This window comes from Petaurus breviceps, unplaced genomic scaffold (genome assembly GCF_028583685.1).
Source record: "Petaurus breviceps papuanus isolate PSGF00001 unplaced genomic scaffold, PetGlider_PUasm1.0 689, whole genome shotgun sequence".
Classification (NCBI taxonomy): Eukaryota; Metazoa; Chordata; class Mammalia; order Diprotodontia; family Petauridae; genus Petaurus; species Petaurus breviceps.
Window position 1 is genome coordinate 10095763 of NW_027186458.1, and position 25846 is coordinate 10121608.

At 51.0% G+C, this 25846-nt stretch overlaps 2 protein-coding genes and 1 long non-coding RNA gene across 5 annotated transcripts in view; 1 reads left to right on the forward strand and 2 right to left on the reverse strand.

The window, feature by feature from the left end:
- The window catches only part of PDGFRL (platelet derived growth factor receptor like), a 33686-nt gene extending 23435 nt beyond the window's left edge, over positions 1-10251 (reverse strand). The window contains exons 1-2 of the mRNA XM_069104968.1: positions 10062-10251; positions 1847-2144 (exon numbers count right to left, since the gene is read on the reverse strand). Coding sequence (XP_068961069.1) covers positions 1847-2144; positions 10062-10143 — 380 coding nt within the window. The 5' untranslated portion in view covers positions 10144-10251. The remainder of the gene's footprint in view (positions 1-1846; positions 2145-10061) is intronic.
- LOC138174625 (uncharacterized) lies at positions 10247-15063 on the forward strand. 2 transcript variants are annotated; one of them, XR_011171791.1, is made up of 2 exons: positions 10247-10590; positions 14714-15063. It is a non-coding gene; the product is annotated as an uncharacterized lncRNA (long non-coding RNA). The 2 variants fall into 2 exon arrangements; XR_011171792.1 differs by having other exon boundaries at positions 10399-10949.
- Positions 15064-22443: 7380 nt separating this feature from the next.
- Positions 22444-25846, reverse strand: part of SLC7A2 (solute carrier family 7 member 2) — a 57846-nt gene continuing 54443 nt past the window's right edge. For both annotated transcript variants that reach the window (XM_069104971.1, XM_069104970.1), the window contains exons 11-12: positions 24009-24117; positions 22444-23289 (exon numbers count right to left, since the gene is read on the reverse strand). In XM_069104971.1, the coding sequence (XP_068961072.1) occupies positions 23150-23289; positions 24009-24117 (249 nt within the window). In that variant the 3' untranslated portion in view covers positions 22444-23149. The remainder of the gene's footprint in view (positions 23290-24008; positions 24118-25846) is intronic.

Below are 25846 nucleotides of genomic sequence, written 5' to 3' on the forward strand. Positions count from 1 at the left end.
CCTACCCTAACCCTGACCCCAAAGACAACATGGGCACAATGGCACCCAAGCTATCACAGAGGACATCTATGACCAGAAATTGGGGTGCAGGCCAGGGCCACAACAAGATTGGGAAGCAACTGGAGGCAGCCCCCATAAGGATCTGGGAGTCTCCAAGTCCTAGGAGAACCAGGGGAAGGACCAGGGCCCAGGGCACAGGGTAGGTATTCTGGAGGCTGGATGGAAAGGCAGACCATCACTCACTGAGGGGGATGGCACAAAAGGTATTGCAATCTTCCCCAGTGGAGTCCCCTGCTGATGAGGACCCCATGAGTCCACTTACATGTCCCAGTAAGCCCCAGTCTGGAGTAGGTTTCACCTTCACCTTCCTAGCTCACATCAGCATCTGCTCCTGCAGAGGATGGTCTGGCCCCTTTTCCTCCCGCAATGGCCTCTGTTCTCTGCGCCTGGCATCCTGCTGCCCCTGTCCTGGTATGAGGCCGACAGCTATAAAGTAGCCTCTGAATGTCATCTAGTGGGCCACGCTCCAACATCATTCTGCAAGGCTCCCAAGAACATCATGACCAGAGGTCCCCAAGAGCCCTCTTCTGGCTCCCCATCATCGGCTAGGCTGCCCTCCCCGACACCCATGAGGCTGCTGAGCATCATACCCACGGAGCTCCTCTCCCACCCCTCCCTGCACCCAGCCCATGGGATCGCAGTACAATGGAGGGGGTGGTTGTGGCTGAATTTGAATCCGAGGCTCTGGTCTCAGCCCCATCCCTGCTGCTTTCTACTGGGTAACCCATGGCCAAGTCACTGCTCTGGGACTCTCCTCTTTAAAATAAAAAGGCTTCCTTGAGCAGCAAAGGGGGTCTGGCTGAGGCCTTTACTCAAGGGCACCCACCACTGTTCTGTAAGGGTCTGCTTCCAGTGCTGTGGGTCAGGCTGCCGTCCTGGTGGAGCTCCTGGATGGACTGACTGCATGCTGTGGGAATTCTGGGTGCTGCACCCAGGAGCATGCTGAAGCCTTTGGCTCTACCTTACAAGAGCTGATTGTTAAACATTCAGCAGGAGTGTGGAAATCCACAAACGCTACAAATCAGGGGTCACTGATTGTCCAGTCTGACAGTCAGAGGGCCGGTGGCTCCTCTGCAGCACTCTTCCTGAAGCCTGGAAATGCCAGCTGTTACGTCTTGCATGGGAGAAAGATGGGGCCAATCACTCCCCCTCCTGGATGTAAAACGAGGGCTGATGGCCCAGGTCCCTTCCAACCTGAGAAGCTGTGCTGATGATCTCACTTCCCTCAGCACCCCGTGGCCTCTTAGACTGTCACTCCTTGCTTTTGTGTCTGCAAGGATCGAGCCAGCCCTGTCTCCCTAGACCCTGGGATTGTGCTGGTGAGGCAGGCCACTAGAGGACACTGAGGCTGGCTGGCGTCACCCAGACCCTAACTGCCTGTGGCTTTCCTAATAGCAAGCTCAGTGCTTCCTCCCCAAGCTGACGCCGGCTCTGACACGACCATGAGGAACGGAATCCTCCAACTTGGTGGTCCCGAGTTGGTGGCCCCGGGAGCCACAGCATTCCCAGAGGCTTCCCTAAAATAGGAGCTCTTCATTTAGACCAAGATTTCTGCTAATTGGAATCATTTTACCCGAATGAAAGAAATTCTAGATAAAAATCAGTCTTTCTCTGCTGACTAGAGCAGTTTTAAGAGAATAGAAGAAATCTATTGTAGCTAAACTTGGACAAGTGGGGCCCTGGCCAATCTTCCCTCGCTCCCGTGTGGGAGCTTGGTCCTGGGTGACCTCAGCTGAGGAGCAAAGAGGACGGCCTGGCCCAGGCTGAGAGAAAGCCGCAGGCTTACCTGAGCCGGGAGTCCTTGAAGGTGTTCAGGTACTCGGGGTAACTCCAGCCCACCTTGTTCCCTTTACATCGCAGCTCCAGAGTCTGGCCGGCGGTCAGGCTCAGGGTGGCAGCTGGCTTCTGGAAGCGCCCCTTCTCCATCACCTGCATCATGATGGACGAGGTCTTGGGCACGGCGGCCACAGAGTCCCTGTCCTTCCCGGGGGCCGCGGTCGGCTTCCCTCGCTTATTGGCCGGCTTGATTTTGTTCTCTCCCGGCTCCTTGGGCCTCTTGGTCTTGGCAGATGCTGGACCAGGAGCTGGAGGGAGGAAGGAAGATGGCATCTCATCAGTGTCTCTGGGAAGTACCCAAGGGCACCGGGCCCCACAGCATCCCTGCACGAGGCAAGGACACCTGAGGTGGAGTCCAAGTGGGAGCGCTGAGGCGCATGAGGGGTGCATGCCCGGGGAAGCCAACGGCCTTATCTGACAAGCAGCTTCCTCCTCCAGATGGCGCCAGCTTGGAGCTGGCCCACTCAAGGCACTTTAAGGCTGCCAAGCCTTTTTGACACCCTCATAGCCCCTGAGCTAGGTACTAATGCTATTATTCACCCAATTTTATTCCTGAGGAGACAGAGGTTCAGTGAAATGACCCTTCTCACCCAAGGTCACATAAACCTGAGTAGTCAGGAGGACAATCATAGCTGGAATTTGGATTATGCAAAGAAAGTGGCTCCAATGTCCCGTTCTTCTGACCCAGGGTTCCTGCTGCTGGGCACTCACCCCACACAGCTCAGAGGCAGAAAGACAGGTCTCACATCCCCCATGAGATCTAGTGACATTTTTATGGTCAAGACCTAGGAATAAAGGAGATGCCACTATCTGGGAACTAGCCCAAGAGAGTGTGGTGTGCCACTGCCCTGCAGATGATGGGGACAGAGCATCTGGAGGAGTTTAAGAACTGATGCAAAGTGAAGGGAGCAGAACCAGGAAAAGAATATACAGGACCTTGGCAACAACAAAGTCAACATAAAGAACAACAAATCCAAACTGAAAGCCGACTGTAATGACCAAGCCCGGCCTCAAGACCATACTGTACCTCCCTCCATTCTCTGTGGGCAAGGGAGGGAATGGGGAGCTTTGGGTGCAGATTGGCTCTCTCTCCTTTCTCCCTCTCCTCCTCTGTCTCTCTCCCCTTTCCCCCTTCCCCCTCTCTTCCCTGCCCCCTTTCCCTCCCCCCATTATTCCCCTCTGTCCCCCTTCCCCCCTCTTCCTCTCTATCTCCCCTGCCCTCCCCCTCTGTCTCCTTCTTTCTCCTTCTCTCTCCCCCCCTCTCTCTCCCCCTCTCTCTCCATGTCTGTCTGTCTGTCTCTCCTCCTCTGTCTGCCTTGTCCTCCCCCTCTGATGAAATCCTAATAAAGCTGCCCCCATCCCTGATATTCTAACTTCATTATAGGCCAAGCCCCACTGAACAGCAGGCCAGCTGTACCTCCCCTCCCCCCCACCGCTGTGTCCTAACTTCATATATGTCTCACTGCTCGCTAGAACAACTCATAGTTCTCACAGAACTGCAGGCAAGTCCATGATCCCAGGATGGGATCTCAGCCACTAGTCACTGCCCCGAGACCCATTCCCACAGAAACAGGTGTGTTCTTGTATTCAACCACAGTCACATCATCCATCTAGCCCAAGACAGGGCCACAATAACTAGCCCATTAGAGGGCAGCACGACCAGAATGTTTAACCACCGAACCATAGGTGGGATCTCTCCTCCATTACCTAATCCCTTAACAAATTCTTCCTGCCTTTTTAATATTAATGATATCCCTCTGTTCTACATACATTTCTGTTACGTAATTGCATCGTTACCCTATAAAAATCCATCTTGCTCTCTCTGAAGTCGCTGGTTCCTCTTGGAACTTAGCCCACTCCATCAGAGGCGTCAATCTCAATAAATGCCTATACTTGGGATTAGAGGTGGCCTGACTCTGAGTTCTTTGAAACGGTTCCACCACAACACATCACGAAACCCCAACGGTTTTTGGGTGGGCAGAGCCCCCACCGAAACAGTCTTTGGCGTCCCTGGGTTTAAGCCGCAACACCTCTATCTCCCTCTATTCCCCTCTGTCCTTGTTCTCTCTTTCTGCCCCTCTCCCTTTCTCCTCCTCCCTCTTCCCCTCTCTCCTCCTCTCTGTCCCTCTCCCCTCTCTGTACCCTTGCCCTCCCCCTCCATCTCCCTCTGTTCTCCTTCGTCCCTCTCCCTCTGTCTCTCCTCCCTCTTTCCCCTTCTCTGTCCCCCTTGCCCTTCCCCCTCTATCCCCCTCTGTCCCTCTCTTCTTCTCACCTGTCTCCTTTTCTGAAAATATCTGGGAGCTACAATGTGCCAAGTAAGGGGAGAGGCCCCAGCCATGTCTCTTCAAGGCCAGCATGGCTCCGTGAGACGGTCCTTCGTTTCAGCACTGGTTCTTTGATTTTAAGCAGAGGAGTTGGCGGCTCTGCCTCCAGCAGTTCTGGACGGTCGGGAGAATATCCCCTCCAGGGATGCCGGAGAACTCGGTGTAAGCACAAGCCGAACTTTGCAGCCAGTTCACCACTGGTGCTCCTGAGGACTGGGAAGCCCCTTCGGTAACCAGCCCAGGTGGAGCCGAGACTCATCGGGTCACATCTGGATGTCAGCGCGGCTAGAGTACTAAGTGTGAGCCCCGCATCTGCGGATCCCGGGGTGGTCAGACGAGAGAGGGCCGAGTACCGGGGGTGGAGTGGGGGGTGTGAGTGGGGGGAATGGTGCTATTTCTGTTCTCCCTACCTCAATATCCCCGCCTAAAAGCTAGTGGTTACAAGGAGAGAGGGCGGTGCCTGAGTGGGGAGAAGACCATCAGCTGGGACTGAAGCCAATCGCCAAGAGATGAGCCGCCCCCAAAGCCTCAGGGGCACTTTCGGGCTCTGAGGGGGAAACCGGACGGGGCCTAGCTAGGGGACAGAGAGGCGGGTTCGAGATGCCTGCGACAGCTGATTCCCAGTCTGCCCCAACTCTTGTCTTTCTTTCTCTTTTATTTTTTGTTACAAGGGACAGCTCCTTGGGTTGGATGCTAGGGAAGGACGTTGTTGGAAGCAAAAAGGATGTACGCGTAAAATGTAGCAGTAAAACAAGGTGTAAAAGAATATAAAAAGCAAAAAAAATCCTGTCACAATAACATTTAATATGGATTTATGTTTATTTTTGTAATATAAGCAATTGTATTTCTGTATTATTTTATGTCTATTAGAAATAAATGTATTTATAATATAATTTAAATATTTCTATTTATTATATTGTAGATTGTTGTGTTATTTGTAATATTATAGTTATGTCATAACTATAATGTAATATAACTATATTTATGATATATGACTATTTGTATTTATAATATATGACTATATAATATAATAGTATTTTAACTATATTGTATAACTATTACATTAGCTATAACAACTATTATTATGGTTATATATTATTTATATGTAATATATTATTTTAGATAACAATACATAACTATGTCTATTTATAATATGATAAATATCCTCTTTGGTGCTTAAGGGTTTTCAGAAAACTTTTAACGTGCTTCGACATTTGATCCTTGCAATTATTCCTTGAGGTAGGTATGCCAGAGCTTCTTGGCCCCATTTTCCAGAGAAGCAAACTGACTCTCAGAGAGATTTGACCCAGGTTCCAAAGCCACTGGGAGCTGGAGGCATAAATAACCTTAAGATTTCTCCGGACTCCCAGTTTTCACTCCTTCTAGCATGCTGGCCTTGTGTAACCTCTGTTGCTGGGGCATGCTGAGCGAGATGCTGGTAAAGCTGAAAATCGTTCGAGAAATGTGGACTTTTGCTTTGATTTTTTAGCTCAATGAGAGGCAGTGACCTGTGACTTTGGAGTCAGGAAGACTGAGGCCCAAGTCCCATTCCCCATGTCTCCAGGTTGCATGGAGGCCCAGGCAGCCTCGAACCTTGAGTAGTGAACCAGGGGCTCATGGGCACCAGGGGAGGTGGCTTCCACATCAGGAGGGCCCCATCCCTCCTTGTTTCTCCATCTCGACCCCAAAATCCCACCTCAGTCCAGCAGAGGTGCATGACAAAATAACGCTCCTGGAGGCCGGTGGGGAGGTGAAGCTTGTGGCTCACTCAGGACATGGATGAGGGGTCGCCCACAGAGAAAGCCCTCGCTCCTTCTGGGATTTCTGTCTGGCTGTGCGACCTTGAGCACGTCACTGCGCCTCTCTGAACTCCAGCGTCTTTATGGTCAATGGGAGAGCTTAGGTTCGAACTCCACGATTCACAGGGAGATCAAAGCGTCACTTCTTAAGTCCCGAAGCACTTCGTGGAGAAGGGTCTGCCTCAGACACAGCGCCTTCCCAAGACTCCTGCTCCACCTGGGACGTCAGCTTCATCCCAGCGCTTTCACCCAACGTCATCTCCCCAGCCTCACCCTTGACGGCGATTATCCCGCAAAACCCAAGAGTTGAGCTCGAGACCCTGGCACCAGACGCAGCCTTGGCCCCCATCCCTGCCCCAGAGACAGCCCGGGGACCAGGGATCCTTCAGAACCCCCTGCCTTTTCAATCTGTCCTTTCTGAACGTTGGTGCACGACTTCGTGGTGAGAGAAAGGGGGGGAGAGGCGGAGGAGGGGAGGGGGCTATGATCTTACATACTAAGATGACATCCCGGGAAGTCAGACTGCAAGACTTTACCTGCCCTTTGTGAACGTCGGCTGACCTCCAGAACATGGATAGGCTTGAGGACGCCAGTGCTGCTTTTGTCTGAGGTTGTTTGATTGTATCAGGAGTCCAGTGGGTAGCCATAGAAGATTATGGAGCATGGGAGTCCCCACAGAGCGGACTGCACGCGAATAGGAACACAGTATCTCCAATGCTGGTCTTCTGGAGCCTGCTTGGAGCCCCACAATGGAGCAGGAGCCCACTGCCTCTCCAGGCACCCCATTCCACTTTGGCATGACTCTGTTAGGTGGGCCTTCCTGGCATGGTTTCCTAATCTGCCTTCTCCATCAGTCATTCCCAGCTTGGAAGAGTCAGAACATGGATTGATCTCTCACAGACTCAGTTTCCCCAATGACATGAGGGAGCTGGACTTGGTGACCCTGGTATTCTTCCCTGCTCTCGCTCCCAGGAGCCTGTGAGGGAGTGTGTGCCCAAGAGGGCTGTGGGGGTCCCTCCTGCTCCCTGTCTGGAGGAGTCTGTGGAAGCCTGTGGTTTGTTTGGGGCACCCATGTTTCTTGGATTTTCCCTGTCATGGGAGGTTTTGTACCTCCCCTGAGCTCTCAGGAACTGGCCCCTGAGGAGCAGCAGCCTGTCCCACTCCATGCTGGGCACTGCCAGACCTGAGGAAAGGAGATGGAGAAGAGCCCCGACCCATGCCCTTCCTCCTGGAAGGGGGCATGGGAAGTGGAGGCAGGCTCTGGGGACAAGAGGAGGCTCGGGGTCAGCCCCTCTCTGACTGTGGGCACTGACACTGCTCACAGAAAATATCTGACCCCTCCAGGCCTGGAGCTGGCCCTAACTCCATTTCCCGGACAATCAGTGCAGTCATCTGGGCCCAAGGACCCTGCCAAGAGCCTGCAGCATCCCAAACAACAGATGAGGCGGAAATGGTCTCAAGCCTTGACCCAGTTTCAAGCAGGGGGCTTGGTGTGGACATCCTCTGCACACACACTGAAGGCCTGGGAAGGTGGTGGGCCAAAGCGGGCAGTAAGGATAGAAAGCAGACCTGAGCCCAGCTCTTCTGACAGGTCCAAGGCTGGCACAGGGGCCTTGATCCCATGTCATGGGCACCAGCAGAGGCTTTGCTCTCCAAAGGGCATGGCCCATGGTGGTGAACCTGTCTTCGGTCAGGCCATTATTCTGGGCAGATTTGGGGCAATTCATAGAAAAGGAGGGAGTGGTCAGGGTGGACAATAGATGAAAAGCATGGCCCAGTTGGACCTGCCATCTTTCCTCGAGGCCACTCAGAGAAACAGTGGAGGTGTGATCCATCTCTGCCCCCTCTGCCTCCACAGAACAGGCATCTCACAGCCTCAGGGAGCCTGACACACATCTCACCAAGCCCCACTTGAAGGAAGACTGTGGGCAGTATCATGCCCAACTTAGAGATGAGAGAATTAAGTTCCAGAGAGGCTATAGGCTCACAGGTTATGAGTCCAGAGCTGAAAAGGGCCTCAGAGTCCAATATCTTTGTACAGATGAGGAAACTGAGGCCCAGAGGAGTTAAGTGGCTGCAAAGGCCAGCTAGTCCAACTTCTCACCTTAGAGAAGAAGTCTGTGGAGTCATGGAGAGGAGGGAGCCCCAACAGCTGTGTGACCAGCAAGAGGTCAGATGCCAACCTCCCCAAAGCCTGCCATCCTGCTGGAGGGTGGCCCTTTCTGCAGGAGGACATTCCTGGGCCCCCAGCAAAGTGACTCACCCAGCCAGGATTCAAACTCGGGTCTTCCTGAGTCCGGCCACAGCGCCATCTAGTGGCCTCTGCCATCACTGCGGCCAGCATCCCCACCCTCTCTCTGTCTTCCTTCATCATCAACTACCCCATTTGTCATATCAAAGAATGGAGAATCAGAAGAGAGCTCCAGACCCCCAGGAGAACTAGAATCGCCTCAGCCTCATCTGTCCTTTACTGGAATTCTCTCCTTCCAAAGAAGGAGAGATCACCACCTCCCCAGGCAGCCTTGCCTCAGGTGGCCTTTGTGCAGTTTCCCTTCCCCCAGCTGCTCCTGCTTCTGCTCTTGGGGGCCAAGTGGACAGAACAAGCCTAATCCCTGCTCCCTGAGACAGCTTCCCTCCTGAAGACAGAGCTCACGTCCCCACAGAGCCCTGTCTTTTCTAGGAGCCCCAGCCCCAGTTCCTTCACAGTCTACACCATGAGACCCTGCCCCTGGTGTCTCCTCTGGCTGCTCTCCAGGGGAAGGACACCAGTTGAGGACAGGGGGGGACCCCCACTTCCTGAGCCTGGAAATAGGGTCCCTGTCAATGGAAGCCATGATGGCATTTGCACCTCACACGCACCCAGGCCATGATCACTGACATTATAACCCTCCTCTTCCTCTCTATCAGAGTCCTATGGAACACAGAGCCAGAAGGCTCCCCCAAGGGAGGCTGGGGAGGGGGCAAGACCAGGGCACAGAGGAGGCCTACCAGTCTCTATGCCTTGCTTCAGGTCCTCTGCCTGCCCACTATGGTGTTCCCTGAGAGTGCCTCCGTTTTCCTGGGGTACCTACACCCAGAGTGCACCCACCCAGTTGTCTGCCCCCCATCCCTGTGAAGACTCCTCCTTTCCCCCAGCCTAAGCTTCTTCCTTTCACACACAATCCCAGTCCTGCTGGAGTGTCTCAGAAACTCCCCCTACCCCTTACCTGTCCCCCAAATGCTCCCAAGTCTCCCTTTGAAGCCTTCCAGGGAAGGGTGCCTCATCACCAGGCAGCTAACAACACCTCTTATGATCACCTTGTTTTTGCTGACCTCAGGCCTTCCCAAAGCCCATTGTTTTTAACTCTCTGTCTTTGGGGTCTGGGTCAAATCCTTCCCCTAATGCCCTCTGAAGTTAAAGGACCTGGGTTCAAATTCTCACCCTGTCCCTGATTGTCCGCGTGAGCTGGGGTCCACCCTGCTCTTCTCCATGCCCCTGCCACACATGCCTGGCCCCCTCCCCCGTGTTTTTCAGTTTGGGCATCCAATGTGTGTGTGTGTGTGTGTGTGTGTGTGTGTGTGTGTGTGTGAGAGAGAGAGAGAGAGAGAGAGAGAGAGAGAGAGAGAGAGAGAGAGTGTGTGTTGGAATGGGGGAGGGAGCTCCCAGCTGAGTGCCACAAACTTCTTGTCTTCCCCCTCCCTGGCCTGACCCTTGCAGTTTGGACAGTCCAAGGCAGTGGGTGGGTTCTCCGAGTGGGCCTCTCCCCTTCCCCCACCTCCCACCCAAGACTTCAGAGCCCTTCATCCCCCGGGGTGGGAAAGCAGTGCTTCCAGGAAGGGGTGGGGGGTTCGTTCGGAGAAATGAGTGGGGAGAGCTCCCTTCCCCCTCCCCAGACACGTGGACACAGATCCAGCTGGCAGGGATGCGGGGGTGGATTAGACACTGAGGTAGTAGGGGGTTTAGGGGACTGACATTCTCGGTGGAGATGTCCAGTGCCAGAGTTCAGAGGTCAGTGTGACCCCGCTCCCAGCCCGCAGCCCCCCACCTCAGCCTAGCCCTCACCTGTGGACAGTGCCTCGGGTAGCAGCAGGAGCAGCAGCAGCAGCAGCGGGGGTACGAGGCGGGGCCCCCCGGACCGCGGCATCTTCCTCGGCAGCCCCAGTCCCAGCTCCGCGCTCAGCCCTAGCCGCCTCTCTGTTCCCCGGCCAGGGCAGAACTCTGTTTGAAAAGGAGTTGGTTGTCTGAGGAGGGCTCCTCTCCTGCCCTCTGGTGGCCACTCTTGGGAAGGGCCGAGAGGAGGGTCTGGGCCGACCGTGGCTGCTGCGTGGGGGAGCTTTGGGGCTTACCTCCCCCAGGTAAGAGAGGACACCCGGGATCCGCCGGAGGAAGGGACCAGCCCAGGCTCACCTCCAGCATCGTAGATGCAGAGCTGGACTGCCAACCTACACCAAGTCCCTCGTTTTACAGAGGAGGAAACTGAGGCCCGAGGAGGGGGAACCATCTGCCCAAGGTCACCCCGCAGGGCCTGGGTTCAGCCACAACGGGGAGCTGATGGGTCCTCTGACTCCTACGGAAGTCACATCATTGTCAGGTACCAATTAAGAGCCCTTCTGGGTGCAGGAGCTGAACTAGGTGCAGATCGGGGACCCGGAGGCCAAAGGCGTTGGCCAGGTGCTCAGTTTCAGCGCCGCTCCTCCGCTGACCTTGGTTCGGCCACAGTTGCTGGCATGCCGCCTCCCTCCTTAGACTGGAAACTCCCTGAGGGCAGGCTGCTTTTTGGCCTTTCTTTGGTTGACAGGACTTTGAGCTGTATTCTCTGCATTTACTGAGTCACTTTCTCTAAGCTGAGAATGCTCGGAGCTCCACAAGCGGGTCAGAGACAGGAGCGCCAGTCAGCAGGCAGTTCTTACTAATGACTTCATTTCAGTGCGAGGAGTTCTCTTTGCTGAAGTAAAAGCACAGGTTATGTCCTTAAGTGGTAGCTGGAGAAGGAGGGGGAAGGAGGGGGAGGAGGGGGAGGAGGGGGTTGTGGACTCCGCGGTTCTGGACTCGCGGCTCTGGGGTCGGGGCCGCCCCCCGAGGGCGCAGAAGCGGGTGCTACCGCCTTGGATCCGCTTCTCTCGGTGCCGTGACCGGGGCGCGCAGCCCGAGTTATCTGCGCATTGTGAGCCCTGACTCCGAGCGGCAGCGCTTGAGAAAATGAAAGGATCGGTACATTCGCGCCACGCATCCTCTAGGACAGCATGGACCCTGCCACTTCCTTTCTCACTCTATCTCCAGAACTCAGCACTGTGCCTAGCGCACAGTAGGGACTAATCAGTGTTGGCCGACTTTGGCCTCAGTCTTCATCGATCCCGGCAGTGACTATCAGCCTCTCAGGGCTTAGCACAGCGTCCCGCACATAGTAGGCACTTGGCAGTTCCTTCAGGAAGATGACGTTCTATGGCACAGACAGATACACCAAATCCATAGTCTCCGTCTATGTGGTCTACATAAATCATGAACACACACAGAATGAAAACAAGGCAATGTGAGGGAAGGCATTAAAGGCTGGAATCGGGAAAGGCTTCGGGTGGATGGAGTATCTGAGCTGCTGAGTAAAGAAGAAAGGGACCAGATCTGGGAGGGGGAGGCCTTCGGGACAGCCAAGGAAAATGCCCGGAGACGGGAGTCTGGATTATGGGATTCTGGAGTGTGAATGAAGAAGAGGCAGAGGAAGGTGTAAGGGAGGAGGGGCAGGTGAGGAAAGGCTTCGAATGCGAAACAGAGAATTTTAGATTGGATACGGGAGTGTGTGTGTGTGAGAGAGAGAGAGAGAGAGAGAGAGAGAGAGGGGGTCAGATCTGAGCTTTAGGAAAGTCCCTTTAGTGGTTGGATGGAGGATTGGATTACGGCAAGGAGAGACTGGGGGTGGACAGCCCCCACCCCACCCCCCAGCAGCTATTGTAATGTCCTGGTTGGGGGGGGGGGTAACGAGGGTCTGCACCAGGGTTGGGCCAGTATCAGAGGAGAGAGGGGGCGTATTGGACAGATATTGTACAGGTGAACTCAACAGGCCTTGGCTGAGAGAGAGGGAGGGTCCAGAGATGGCTCCCCCAGGGGCTGGGAGAACAGTATGCTGTACTAGGGATGTTTGGAATCAGGGGAGAATAGACCTCTGAGGGCGAGCGGACTTTTATTATTCCTGGGAAGATTTTCGCTTGGGGGATGAGTTCCACTGGACGGCTTAGGAAGCCATGAATCTCCACTATGTATGGCATGTGTTCAAACTTAAGATGTTCCTTTCTCCATTGTCCTGCTCCTCAGAAGCCCCTTCCAAACTTCCGCCTTTCCCTCTATTTTTGTAGTTGTTTTCACTGTCTTCCCTTTATTTCGCCATCCCCCAAGTAAAAATCTTCCCAGGAATAATAAAAGTCCAGCTCGCCCTCAGGGGTTAACTTTCACAACTCTGACTCTCACTGGCTGCTTGGGCCCAGAGGGAAGCTGGCTGCTTCTCCTTACAAGGCATCGGGGTAACTCTGAGGGATTATCTTGGTTAGCCTGGGGTCTCCAGCACTGTGCCTCCTGGGCCACCACCAGTGGGCTCCTCACTGGTGATCAAGTATCCAGTCAGATTTATACCTGATCGAGTGAGGTAATATTTGTAAAGTGCTTAGCACAGGACCTGGTACACAGTAGATGCTTTTAAAAAATACTTACCCTCTTCCCTCTTTCCCTTCCCTTTGCTTCTTTGTCCTGTGCACCTAATCAACATTTCTAATTTTCTCAACCAGTGCTGGACAGTTGTGATTATTACTTTGGAATATCGTTTAGTATCTGGTCCCCTTCCTTCCCACTTTTTCTCATTGTTTCCTTTGAGATTCTTGAGCTTTTGTTTCTTCAGATAAAATGTGTTATTTTTTTTCCTAACCTATAAAATTGCCCTTGGCTGATTTGAATGGCATGTAATGATACTGAATCTGGACATGAATGTTTCCATGTCCCTTTTATTAAATTGGCAAGCATGAACAATGACTATCTCTGCACTTACTTATGCCCAGTTTAATTTCGATAGAGTATCTGGTAGCTGTGTTCATAAAGTTCCTGTTTGTGTCTTGGGAGTTGTGCTTTCACATGGTTTCCAAATCCTGTGGTTAGTTTGAGTGGAATTTCTTTTTTAATCTAGTCCTGCTGGGGTTCTTTTTTTTTTTAACAAGTTTCTTTTTTTTTTTTTTTGGAGGGCAATTGGGGTTAAGTAACTTGCCCAAGGTCACACGGCTAGTTTTTGTGTTAAGTATCTGAGGCCAGATTTGAACTCAGGTACTCCTGACTCCAGGGTCGGTGCTCTATTCACTGAACCACCTAGCCGCCCTTGGGGTTCTTTTCTAATATACAGAAAAGTTGGTGATTTTTGTGGATTTATTTTACATCCGGCTATTTTATTGAAGTTACTAAGTGTTTCAATTAATTTTTAGTGAAGTTTTTAGAGAAATGGTTGAGGGATTGGTGGTCATGATGAAGATAAAAGGGGGTGGTAAGGCAGAGGGGAGAGGTAGAATGATAGTACATTATGATCGAATGAGGGAATTCCAGGGCACACAGACACTGAAGGGGTGCATTTGTGGGTGATAGCAAGATCAGGGGTATGATCATCTTTGTGTGTGGCTAATGTGCAGTAAGTCATGGGAAATGAGTCAGGTGAGGACCTGGGGGGGGGGGTAGGGTTTCTGAAGGGGTATTGCTATGTTTGATGGAGTCTCTTAGCAGGAGGGTAGGAGTTGAGGGAGAGAAAAATTGTGAGCCCTGTACTGAACTCATTGAAGAAAGAAGTGTTGTAACCTGGAGGTCGAAGACAGGATTTTGATGGAGTGGAAGGTGTGGATTGAGGGATCTCAGAGGAGGAGAGTTACTGAGTGATGGTGGTAGAGCTAGAATGTGGGAGTGGTCCTGGGGATCAAGAGGAATTCCAACTCCCCTCCTTGGCCAGGGAGCAGAGGGGAACATGTGAGAGGGAGGCAACCAGTGCTGGAAAGGGTGACCAGGGAGACTGGGCATTAGGAGGGAGCCATGCCTGCTTGGAGAGCCAGAAGAAGGGAGAAAGGAAAAGGTGTAAGATCAAATCGAGTTTGGAGCAGGCATTCCAGAGAGCATCGAGGGGAAGGGTAGCTTTAGAGTGGCACATGTGGAGGTGGAGGGACAGAAAAAAGGGAAGAGGAAGTGGGGAAACTGGGTGGCCCAGTGGATAGAATGCTCAGTTTGCAGTCAGAAAGACTTATCTTTGTGAATGCAAACCTAGCCTAGCTTTCTGACCCTAGGCAAGTCACTTAACCCTGTTTGCCTCAGTTTCCTCATTTGTAAAATGAGCTGGAGAAGGAAATGGCAAACCCCAAATGGGGTCAAGAAAACCCTAATGTGAAGAATCCAACACAACTGAGAAATGAGTGGGAGTGGAGATGGAGATTGGGGTCTGAATAATGACTTGTGGGGCTTCAGAAGCACTGGGATTGGGAGAATATGACGGATGGGATTTTACTACTTATTGTGCAATGAGTTCAGGTAGGGTTAGCAAGGTTTAGCCTCAGGGTGGAGTGCCATCAGGACCTTGGGCAGCTGAGGTGTGGGACAGTCCGAGGCGATGAAATGATGTTTTTCTCCTCCTTTGGAGGCAGGCCAGGGCAGGGCAGTCCAGGAGACTGGAGGAGGCAGCACAATGGTCTTGTTTCTCTTCTTCTCAGGAAGTCAGGAATCTGCCAAGCCAGGAAATCTGTGGAGGGAACAGGACGGACTGGCATTACTCTGCTTCCCCCGCTGGCCTGTGCAGATGGAATGGAACAGACAGGGAAAGGCCAGGGAAGGAGAAGGAATGGCTTCACGTGGCTCTGACATTGTGCCTCTAGGGGAAGCAGAAAGCTGCAGTTGTGAAAGCCCTGACTGGATTCCAAGGACCTGGGTTCTAATCCCACCTCTGACAATAGCTACTTCCCCTCTGGCAAACACATCTCTGAAACTCCTTGGGCCTCGGTTTCCTTCCCTGTAAATAAAGAGGAGAGGACCTCTGAGGTGCCTTGCCTCTGAGTTCTGATTTAGTCATGTGTTCATGTATTTGGTTCTCACATTACCCTATGGCAGCTTTCCCGCTCCTGCCTATAGACTGGTGTGAGCTCATGCTGAACCCACAGGCACCCCACAGTTGGGATATGAACTTAATTGCCCGGGGAGGGTATTTAGATTCCTGAACATAGAACTGTCTCTAGGAACTTTAGAAATCCTTCAGCTTAGCGGGGGTTTGTAACCTGGAGTCCAGGAACTTGTCAGTTTTATTTTCCAATGTTAATAACTAGATTTCGACATCATTGGTTTCCTTTGGGACCCTCTACATTTCATTACATACATTTGAAAACTTTTTAATTTTCTGGTCAGGAGTCCCAGACTATCCAAGGAGCCAGGATACCAAAAAGCTTAGGGACTTCTGACTGAAGGCAGAACTGGGGAGGGCTTCAGTTTGACAAGCCTTTAATTAAGCATCTGTGTGTCTGGCACTGTCCTGACCTCAAGAAGCTGAAATTCCTCAAAAGGGGCCATGTGATGTGTTCACAAATAAGTAAATCCCAAACCCATAACAAGTTATACAAAGGAGGGGCAGCTAGGTGGCTCATGGAATAGAGCACTGATCCTGGAGTCAGGAGGACCCGAGTTCAAATCTGGCCTCAGACACTTGACACTTACTAACTGTGTGACCTTGGGCAAGTCACTTAACCCTAAATGCCTTGCCTTATCCCCCCCCCCAAAAAAAAAGACAAACCAAGTTAAACAATGGAATAACAACTGAGGTCAGCAGGAGAGACTTCAGGCAGGCAATGGCAGCCAGCCTGTGGTTTGAACAAGAAGCTAGGCTTCCTATAAGACAGAAGTGGTGCACAGTGCATTCCAGACTTGGGGGCAGCCTGTGTACAGATGGAATGTTGGCTGTGGGGAGTGGCTGGTGGCTCAGATTGACCAGAATGGAGAGTACCTGAAAGGAAGCAAAATGGAGAAGCAGGTGGGAACCCTGTTGTGCCAGACTGAAAATAGAGGATTTTATCCCAGAGGCAATGAGCAGCCACAGACTTTTCATCTAGGGGAGTGGCAGAGAACAGTGCCTTGAGTACCAATCAATCAACAAGCATGGTTGGTTTTTCTTGGTCTGCAGTGTGGAAGACTGGTTGAAAAGAGGAATGATGGGAAGCAGAAAGACCTATTCTGAGGCTGCTGAAATAAGGGGGGAAGAGGAGCTGTACTCCATCCAACATTTCTTAAGCTGCCTTCCATGTGTCCAGCCCTATGCTCAGGGCTGGGAATATGGGGACCAGCAGGAAACAGTCCCTACCCTCAAGGAACTTTCCTTCTTCCGGACCTATATGGAAGAGATGGGATTGTGGATAAAGGGAACATCTCCCTCTCCTGGCAATTCAGAAGCTGCAAAAGGGAGGGGGACTTCGGCTTGTTGGATAAAACATATCTTGGGCTCCCCTGGAAGGCCATGAGCTTAAAGAGGCGGGCTCACTTTGGAGCTTTTATGAAGTGGTCCCATTTAAAGGGCTATACTCCTCTTCTTCCCCTTAAAGGCAGAAAGACCTTCCAACTGCAATGAATGGCAAGGACCTGGGTCTCAGGGCTTTCCCTCAACTCTCTCAAGGCCAGGGGACCCTGAGGCACTGTCGCTCCCAACCTTCCCCCTCCCGATCGATCCTTGGAAAAAAAAATCCTCTGTACTTCCTAACTGGCCTTGGCATTCAGTGCCCTTCCCTGCCATCTCCCTGCCAGTTTGAGCTCCATTGGCCCAGCCTTTAAGAAACCCTAATGTAATGTAACACCAAGGAAAAGCAACTTCCCAGGTTCAAAATACCAGCATAGGGGCTCTCCATTTTATTCAGTGACCAACCAAGAACAGAGAAGATCAAAACATGACATCATTCAAAATACAGCATTTACTAAGCGTGATTAAATAATCTCCAAGGACTACCCCACCCCAGGACCTTCCAATCATTCAATCAATTACAAAGTCCCTGGTCTAAACACTTCTCCACCCCTAGGCTGTACCTTCATTTAGTCCACCACAAAACCCCTCTTCTCAAATGGAGATTAGTTTCCAAACATAAGTAAACTACATTCATTTGTTCAACCACAGAACACAAAAAGGTCAAAAGTTCCCCACCCCTGGATCACAATTGAATCTACCCCAGAGTTACATCAAGTTTAAGCACAGCACTTAATACCCGAATGGAGGTCTTTTCTTCATCTTGACACGAGGCAAGTTCTCAGCAATCTTAGTTCCTGGGGAGACAAGGCTTAGCAAGGCCACAAGATACATTGCCAGTCTCTTCATTAATTCATCCTCTGTCTGTAGAACAGTCCTAGAACCCCTGAAAACATTAGCAAAACCCTCTCCCAGGATTTCTGTAAACATACAACAAGAAAATCCTTCTTCAGGGCTTCTGAACCAACAGAAAGGTTCCCAGACCCCTGCAACAACAGCACTGTCCTTCACCAGTGGACAGTATTCACTCTGTCTGCAGGACAGTCTCCAGACCCCTGCAACAACAGCACTGTCCTTCTCCAGTGGACAGTATTCACTCTCTGTCTGCAGGACAGTCTCAGGGCTTCTTAACCAAACGCCAGGTTCCAGGACTTCTTCAACAAAAGGACTGTCTTTCACCAGTGGACAAATCTGGCAAAACAACATCAAAACAGACATACAAAGTACCAGCAAAACAGCCATGTCTCCTGGTATTTTGAACCTGGGAAGTTGCTTTTCCTTGGCAATTACATTACACCTAGTCACCTCCATGCTGCAAGTAGCATCAGAAGGGACCTTGGCCCTGGTGACCAGGACAGAAGATGTAAAGTGTCTATGCTCCTTTACTCCCTGCCCCCAGGCTTATAATACCTCCCTCACATCAGACAGAAAGGGAGATGGAGGAGACCCAGTAAAACAATCAAGCAGGATCCCGCTTGAGGCCCCCAGGGGGCGCCAGAAGACGAGGCATTTTCCACTTTGCCATTAGCACCATTTTAGAACCCAAAAGGGCCTTGGAGGATCCTACTTTGATCCCTCATTTTACAGAGAAGGGAACTGAGGCCCAGAGAAGGCAGATGACCAAGGTCACCCAGGAAGCAGCAGGGCTCCCGACTCCAAATCTAGGGCCAACCCTCACCCCTCACCTTCTACATACCCAACTACCTGCACTGTAGAAATGGGGTGGTGGGCTTGGGGGGGGACCCCCAGGGGGCAGGACAGGCAGACCCAGTTGTCCCAGTGTGAGGCTCCTGGGCACCAGGGGGTGCAGGAAGGGAGACCAAAAAGAATCTCTGCCCAGAGCAATCTCTGCTTCCAGGAGCAGCGCTTGAGCCGCTCATCTTTGCCACACCCCCATCTTCAGGACACACAGAATACCAGCATTGAACTTCCCCTCCTTCGTGGACCTGAGAGGCATCTCTGGCTCAGCCTCGGAAATCTTTAGTGCCTTCTCCCAGTGGGCACACGTGTTCACAACTTGGGCTCCAGGTGGAGGGAATGAAGGTGCTCCTTTGGCTTGGAGAAGAGTCGGGGGGGGGGGGGGCAGCTCTGCTCAGTCTCAGGGGAAGAGCCCCAAGCAATGGGAAGTGGGGGAGGGGATTCCAAGCTGGTGTAAGAAAAGACTTCCTTCTGAGAGCTGTCCAAAAGTGGAGACATCCCCAGGAGGTCACAGTATAGGATGCTACCCTGCCCATCAAAGGGTCCTAAAGCTGGAGTTGGGAAGGGCTATCAAGGCCAGAAGTTTCACCTTGCAGATAAGGGAACTGAGCTGAGGAAGGTTCAGTGACTGACTCGGGGCCACGCATGCCACAGTTCATGCTCTCTATAGGTCCACCTCCCTGTACTATAGACGTTGCCATGGGGATGGGGATGGGGTAGATTGGGATGGGAAAGGGAGTCCTGGTATGCATAGCTATAGGGGGAGGAGGAGAAGGGAAAGCCAGGTACTGCAACACGCTTGAATTCATCCAACCATTCCAAAATGGAATCATGCCAAGAAAATGACTAGAATGTCTATACCCTTTGACCCAGAGATCTCACCACTATGCCCAGAAGTTCTATAGAAAATCAGTCCCCCTCGACCCCAAGACAGCAAAAATATTCCTAATAGCATTTTTATTTTGTGATAGCAAAGAACTGAAAACACAGTGGATTCTCACCAACTCGAGACGGCTAAGTAAAAGGGGCGGAAGAAATGGACCTTGAGGATTCAGAGAAGCCCGGACGCGGACTGATTCAAGAAGAGGGAGGAGTGCCGCGCGCACCGGGCGGAATGCGGCCGAGTCAGAACGAGCGAACTGGGCTTGGAAGGGAGAGAACCCCCGTTACAGAGGGAGGCTAGGGAGACTTCGGAAACAAGCACCCTGCAGACCCTTCCAGGCACTTCTGCGCTGCTCAGTTTCTCTGGGCTCCCTTGTAGGGATGGCTCTCTGGGGTGGGGAGGGAGAGAAGGGTCTATCCCACCATTTTATAGTGGTGGAAATTGTTGGTGAGTCATTTCCAGTCCCGTCTGACACTGTGACTCCATCGGGGTTTTCTTGGTAAAGATACTGGAGTGCTTTGTAAAGTACAATAAAGATACTGGAGTGCTTTGCCATTTCCTTCTCAAGCTAATTTTACAGAGGAAGGAATTGAGGTAATGGTTAAGTGACTTGCCCAGGGTCATGCAGCTGGTAAGTTGTCTGAGGCTGGATTTGAACTCATGGAGAGGAGTCTTCCTGACTTCAGGCCAGGCATTCCATCCGCTGAACCACCCAGCTACCCCCTAGAGGTGGAATATGAAACCCAGATTAGAGACCACCTGCGCCAAGACACACGAGGAGCAATTGGAAGGGGCGGTGTTTGAGCCTAGTTCTTCTAACTGCCCCCATCTGGGGCTCCTTCCATCTTGATAAGAGCGTCAGACCAAAGTCATGACACCCAAGTTCTTCGTCCTGGAGCTATTCTACTCTGTGTGACCTTGGCCAAGTCATTTGACTTTCTTGGGGTCTTAGATTCCTCAGAGATGACCTCTGTTGTGGAAAAAAAAAGGAAGGGAGAGAGGGCCCTTTGAGAGAATTATTTTCCAATCTGTATTTGTGTGTGTGTGTGGTGGTGGGGGGGGACAAGACAAGGAAGAGTCAGATATATTATTACCACATGTTTATTTTTTTTTTTTTTTCACAAAACAGGATAGAAGAAAAAAAAAAACCTTCATTCTCTTCCCAAGTTCTCCTGAACACCTGCCTGGAATGTTCTTTGCATTGCAAAGAAAAGGAGGGTCCTTGAGGGGCTGGTCTGGTGTGGGGACTAACAATGCATTTTCTTTTCTGGAAAGCCAATCACTTTTAGAGGAAGCCAACAGTTTACCAGCCATTGGGGCCAGTGACTCTTCATTGTGCGTCATGAGGACAAGAGAGATGGCTGGAGACCAGACATGCATGGACATGACTCCCTGAGAGTATGGCGCAAGGCAGCAATGCCAGCCCTCCAGGAACCCCATCAGAGATGACAGATTAGGCACATGGCAAGAGAAGCTTTGCAAGTTCTGCATTTGAGGTTGACTTCATGTTAGAAACATATAAATACCTTGTTCTTAGAAAATACCATTAAAATCTTATATACACTATAAAATTGGATCTCAAAATAGTTTAATATCTAAAAACGTTCTGTAGAAACACTTGTTAGTTAATAGAGAACAGACCCGTCTGAAGATGTCATTCCTTGAAACTCCACCATAAACCCAACTATCTCTATGATTTCTAAGTACATATGTAAATATTTGCACATATATAGAGAGAATGTGTATATGTTTTTGCATACATACCTCCCCACCATTCTCATCTGGAGGATGAGACTGCCTGGTAGGCAGGGCCAGCTCTAAACTAACTATCCTGTCATGCAGAAAAGGAAGCCTCAATTTAAAAAAAAGGACCCCAGTGGAAAAGGCCAGTGTTGATTCTACCCAGTTCCAAGTGATACAGACTTAAAAAACCAACCAAATCAAAACTCTGCACACAGAGTCCTCAGCTTTCCACGCAAGTCCCCTTTTCTGTGTTTGGTATGTTGGAAATGTTTGTGTTTGCTGATAATTGTCAAATTCCTTATTAGAAAATGCATTTTTGAAAAGCCCTAGTGGGTTGACTGAGGTTCTGGCTTACCAACCTTGTTTCCACATCTGATTTCAGGATTTCAGGGGACTACCTTAAGCCTCTCAGCTTCCTTTCTTCCATGGGGAAGGTTAGATGAGGAGATCTCCATCAGCTGTCACAAGCCACTTTGCTCCCCGATAGCCTCCGTTTCCTTCTTTGTAAAATGAGGCTGGACCAAGTAACCTCTGAGGTCTCACCCAGCTCCAATTGCAGGGTCTTATGGTCCTGAGTTAGGTTTTAAAATGAGAGTCAGGGTTCTTGCGCTTCCAGAATAGAACAGTAGCCTGGTATTTAGAAGACCAGAATCTCATGGTTCCCTCTCCCTGTCCACCCCCATTCCTGCCCCTGAAGGCCTGCTTGGAATGGGGCTGGACATGGGCTCGGCTAGCTTCAGGGACTCTCACTCCTTTTCATTTCATTCCTTGGCCCAGCTTTTCTGACCACTGCCCCCCTGAGCAGGCATGGCTCCAGCCTCTGCGTGCACCCTCACCCTGCTAGGAGACAGGAAGCTGGCTGCTGTTACCAGTGCTGACATGTAGTTATTTAAAACAAGCCCCTGACTGACAGTACCAGCAGATGGAAATACTTAATAAAAAATGGGAGCAGGGAAAGAAGAAAGAGACCTCAAAATGTTTCCAAAAGAAACAGGGCGAGAGGTGCACCCTCCAGCGGGGCTTGGCCGCTTTGGCTAAGCAAAAGGAGTGGGACAGTTTAGGAGCAGTTCCTCTGTTCTGTTCCTTGTTTTCCTGCCCCCTCTTCATTCAAAGAAGCTAGAAATGAAGGCTTTGGGCAGCGGGGGAACAAGAGAAAATCCTAATCCAAGCAAAGCAGTGCCTTTGGCCCAGGGAAGGGGCAGTGAATCAAACTCTGGCAAATCCCAGGTGTCCTCTGCCTCCCACACCAAGCTAGGTGGATGGACGTCTGAACCCTCCTGGAGGATGAGCCCAGAAATCCCCACCCCCATCTGTACCCCACTTTAACAGGGAAAGCACCCACTGATGATAGGGCTGACTGCTGAGCTAGAGCTGGAAGATCCCTCAAAATTAAATTGAAGACCCTCCAAGAAACAGAGGGGGCCCAGAGATAGCAAAGGACTTGTCCAAGGTCTTACAGCTAAGCAGCAGCACAAGCAGGGTTGGAAGCTGGGTCCTTCGTACCAAATCCAGTGGTCTTCCCACCAAAACAGTAGTAGTTGCTTCAGAAATGGTTGTTGAATGAAATAATTACTCAATGCTGTGGAATGTTATGTCTACAGTGTATTACAAGTCTGAAACAAGCGTTCATCTTTACTAATTTATTAGAAATGCTTCTTTCCTAGAGGGATCCACTGTCAGCATTTATTAAAGAACTGCCAGGATGCTTGTCCTTGGCCCACGCTGCTGCTCCCCCAAAGCCCTCTTCCCACCCAAGCTAAGAGGGATGGAAAGAACATGGAGAGTCTGTGAGCTCAAAGGAACAGGGCCAAGGAGGCGATCAGAGAGACACAGAGGCACCCTCCCCCAGCACACGAGAGGCACGGAACCGGACAGCTACACAAAGAGCATCCTTCCACTCAACACCCTCCATTTCGACGAGAGTTGCCCAGCAAAGGCTAACACTGGCGGGATTATACAGGACAAAAACAAAACAAAACAAAACAAACCAGCAAGAATATCATGTGTCAAAAGGTGTGAGGTGCAACTCCGGTCTCCCCTCCCCCATTTATTTTTGGGCTCACGCCTTGAGGGGAGGATCCCCAAGAAAGTGGCTGGTCCCCAGACACACTGCTCTTGTCTGGGCTCATTCAGCCCACAGGCACAAACACTGAAGAGGGGAGATCTGGCCAGAGCAGCAGACTAAGGACAGTGGAACCTGGCCAAGACAGCCTGTCCCTGTTTCCAACCAAAGACATATGGAGCATTGGGGCTGTGCTGTCCAGTGGGGAGCGCAAAGGCATCAACACTGACTTGTCCGGTCCAGAAGGAGGAATGGACACTGGCCTTGCCCTATGTCAGGCTGCTGGCCTCAATGGGGCTTTTCTCTTCTGCTCGCCCGACCATGTTTTCTGAACATGCATCTTCGTCTTCATGCTTCTGGCTCCCTTCTAAGCTGTGTCTGATGCCGTAAGAAAAGTAAATCAGGAAACCTTCCAGAAAGACAAAAGGCATCGGTTAGCAGTTCTTATCTCGGCTGGCGCAGCTGCCAAACCACACCTCCCCGTCCCATTGGGATGGGTCACCCAGTGTGACCCCCACCCCATGCTCCTAGCTTCGGGACTGGAAGGACCCAGAGACCATCTGACCCAACACCCTCATTTTACAGACAAGGAAACTGAGGCCTACGGAGGGAACATGGCCTGTCCAAGGTAACACAGGTAGTAAACATCAGCTATGGGACTCAAACACAGGTCCTTTGACTCCACAGCCAGTGCTTTCTCATTGCACCCCAATCTCATCCTCAACCCTTTCATTTCCCTCTTAATTGCTGAACTAGCTGGCTGAACTCACTTGTTTGCAATTCTACCCTGTGCCCCCAGCACCCCCACCCCAGTAAATGTCCGCAGTGATTAACGATTTGCAAATGCTTTCCTCATGAGAGACAGACTGGCCTAGGGCTGAAGAGGCAGCCCCAGAGACAGCAAACTCGGGTTCAGGCCCTTCCCTGATATACCTGGCCCTAAGGCAGACCTCTAAGACCCCTTTCCTCCTCTGGGACTTTGTTATTCCAATAAAATTGCAGGCCCAGTGCCTCTCTGAAACAGTCATAAGATAACCAGAGTGGAACCCTGCACTTTCTGCAGAAGCGCTGGAGGGAGGGGAAGCAGTGCCAACCTGGGGGCCCTGCTGCTAGCCGGGAGGAGCTCACCTATGGCCATCCAGACGCTGAATCGGATCCACGTTTGTGCATTCAACTGGACCATGAGGTAAATGTTCACCAGGATGCTTAAAGCAGGCAGAAAGGGCAGCAGGGGAACCTGTGGGCAGATAGGCAGACACAGGTCCCACACCAGGAAGACTCCAGGGTTTCCATCAAGACCATCTCCTCACCCTGGAGTGACCCAACAGCACTCTCTCCCCAAGTGTCCCCAGAGCTCTAACCCCCATTCCTGTCCCCGTGTAGCTGCTGCTCCTACACCTCAAACCAACAGATCCAGAATTCCTGGTGCCAGGAGCCAACCATGTGCATCCGGGGCCTTGTGGGAAGAGTTGAGCATAATTAAAATGAGTTTGCCCAGGAACTGAAATGTGCCCATTGATCAGGGCTGCCTCAATCATGCCCTGTATGTAACTCTCATGCTCCTGCATCTGAAAAGCCCATGGAGACATGGCAACAGCTGAAGCTAACACAGGGGAAGGCCAGCAAAGCACAAACGACCCCTCCAGTGCTAAGCTATGGCCACCTTAAAGGGTGACCAAGGCCACCAAACTCATAAGCATCCTGTCTGACAATAGAACAAATGCATTGTCACTGTCAGCAGCCTGTGAAAACGGACACATTCTCTGGAAAAATGCTCCAAATCAGTCATAATGAAAGAAATGCAAATCAAAATGACCCTGAGGTTTCAGCTCACACCCTGAAAACCAGCAAAAACGACAAAGAATGACAATGTTGGGGGGGGGGTGGAAAGACAGGCACACTCATAGATTGTTGGTGGAGCTGGGAAATGGGACAAGCATTTGGAAAGCAAGATAGAATTGTGCAAATAAGTGAGGAAAACATCCATACCCTTCGAACCAGAGACTCTATTCTTGAGCTTATACTCCAAGGCAGCTATTGATTAGAAAGATAAGCCAAAATATTTACAGCAGCACTTTTTGTGATAGCTAAGAACTGTAAATAAAGTAGATCCTCATCAACTGGGAAATAGCTGGAACAAATTATGAACAAAATGATGCTCTAAGAAATGATGTGTGATGAATACAGAGAAATGTGGAAAGATTTGTATGAACTGATGCAGAATGAGGTCAACAGAGCCAAGAAAATGTGTAATATGTAATATAAAATTATATAATATATGATATAACTAAAGATAAGTAAATGCAAAAAACAGACCAAAAAAAACACAAGTGACTATGAATGAAAAGGTATGCGAATGGGCGGCCAGGTGGCTCAGCGAGTAAGAGCACCGGCTCCAGTGTCAGGATGACCTGGATCAAATCCGGGCTCAGATACTCAGCACCACACCCAGAAATAATAACTGGCCGTGTAACCTTGAGCAAGTTACTTAACCCCGATTGCTTTAAAAAAAAAAAAAAAGAAAAGGTATACGAAGACAGCCCCAATCCACCCCTTCGAGGAGATGGGAAGTCCCTGGGAAGGAGTAAAGACCCAGAGCCACTGAAGCAGCATGAAATCACTCTATTCAAAATAGAAGAGCTTATTCTAAAAAGCCAGCTGAACAGATAAGGTCTCCGCCTGGAAGGAAGAGGACAGGTCCCTCTACAGGCCTGTGTGGAGCAGAGCTCCTCGCCATCAACCTGTGTTCATAGATTTAGAGCTGGTAAGACCTCAGAGATTGCACTCCTTCATTTTACAGATGAGGAGAGTGAGGTCTGGAGGAGTGAAGGGACCTGCCCAAGGCCACAGATGTAGCAGTAAGGACTGGAACCCACGTTTCCTCTCCAAGTCAAGAGCCCTTTCTACTGTATCACACTGGTTAGGAGCAACCCAGTAAAGATGCTCTCAGCAGTACCTGGAAAGAC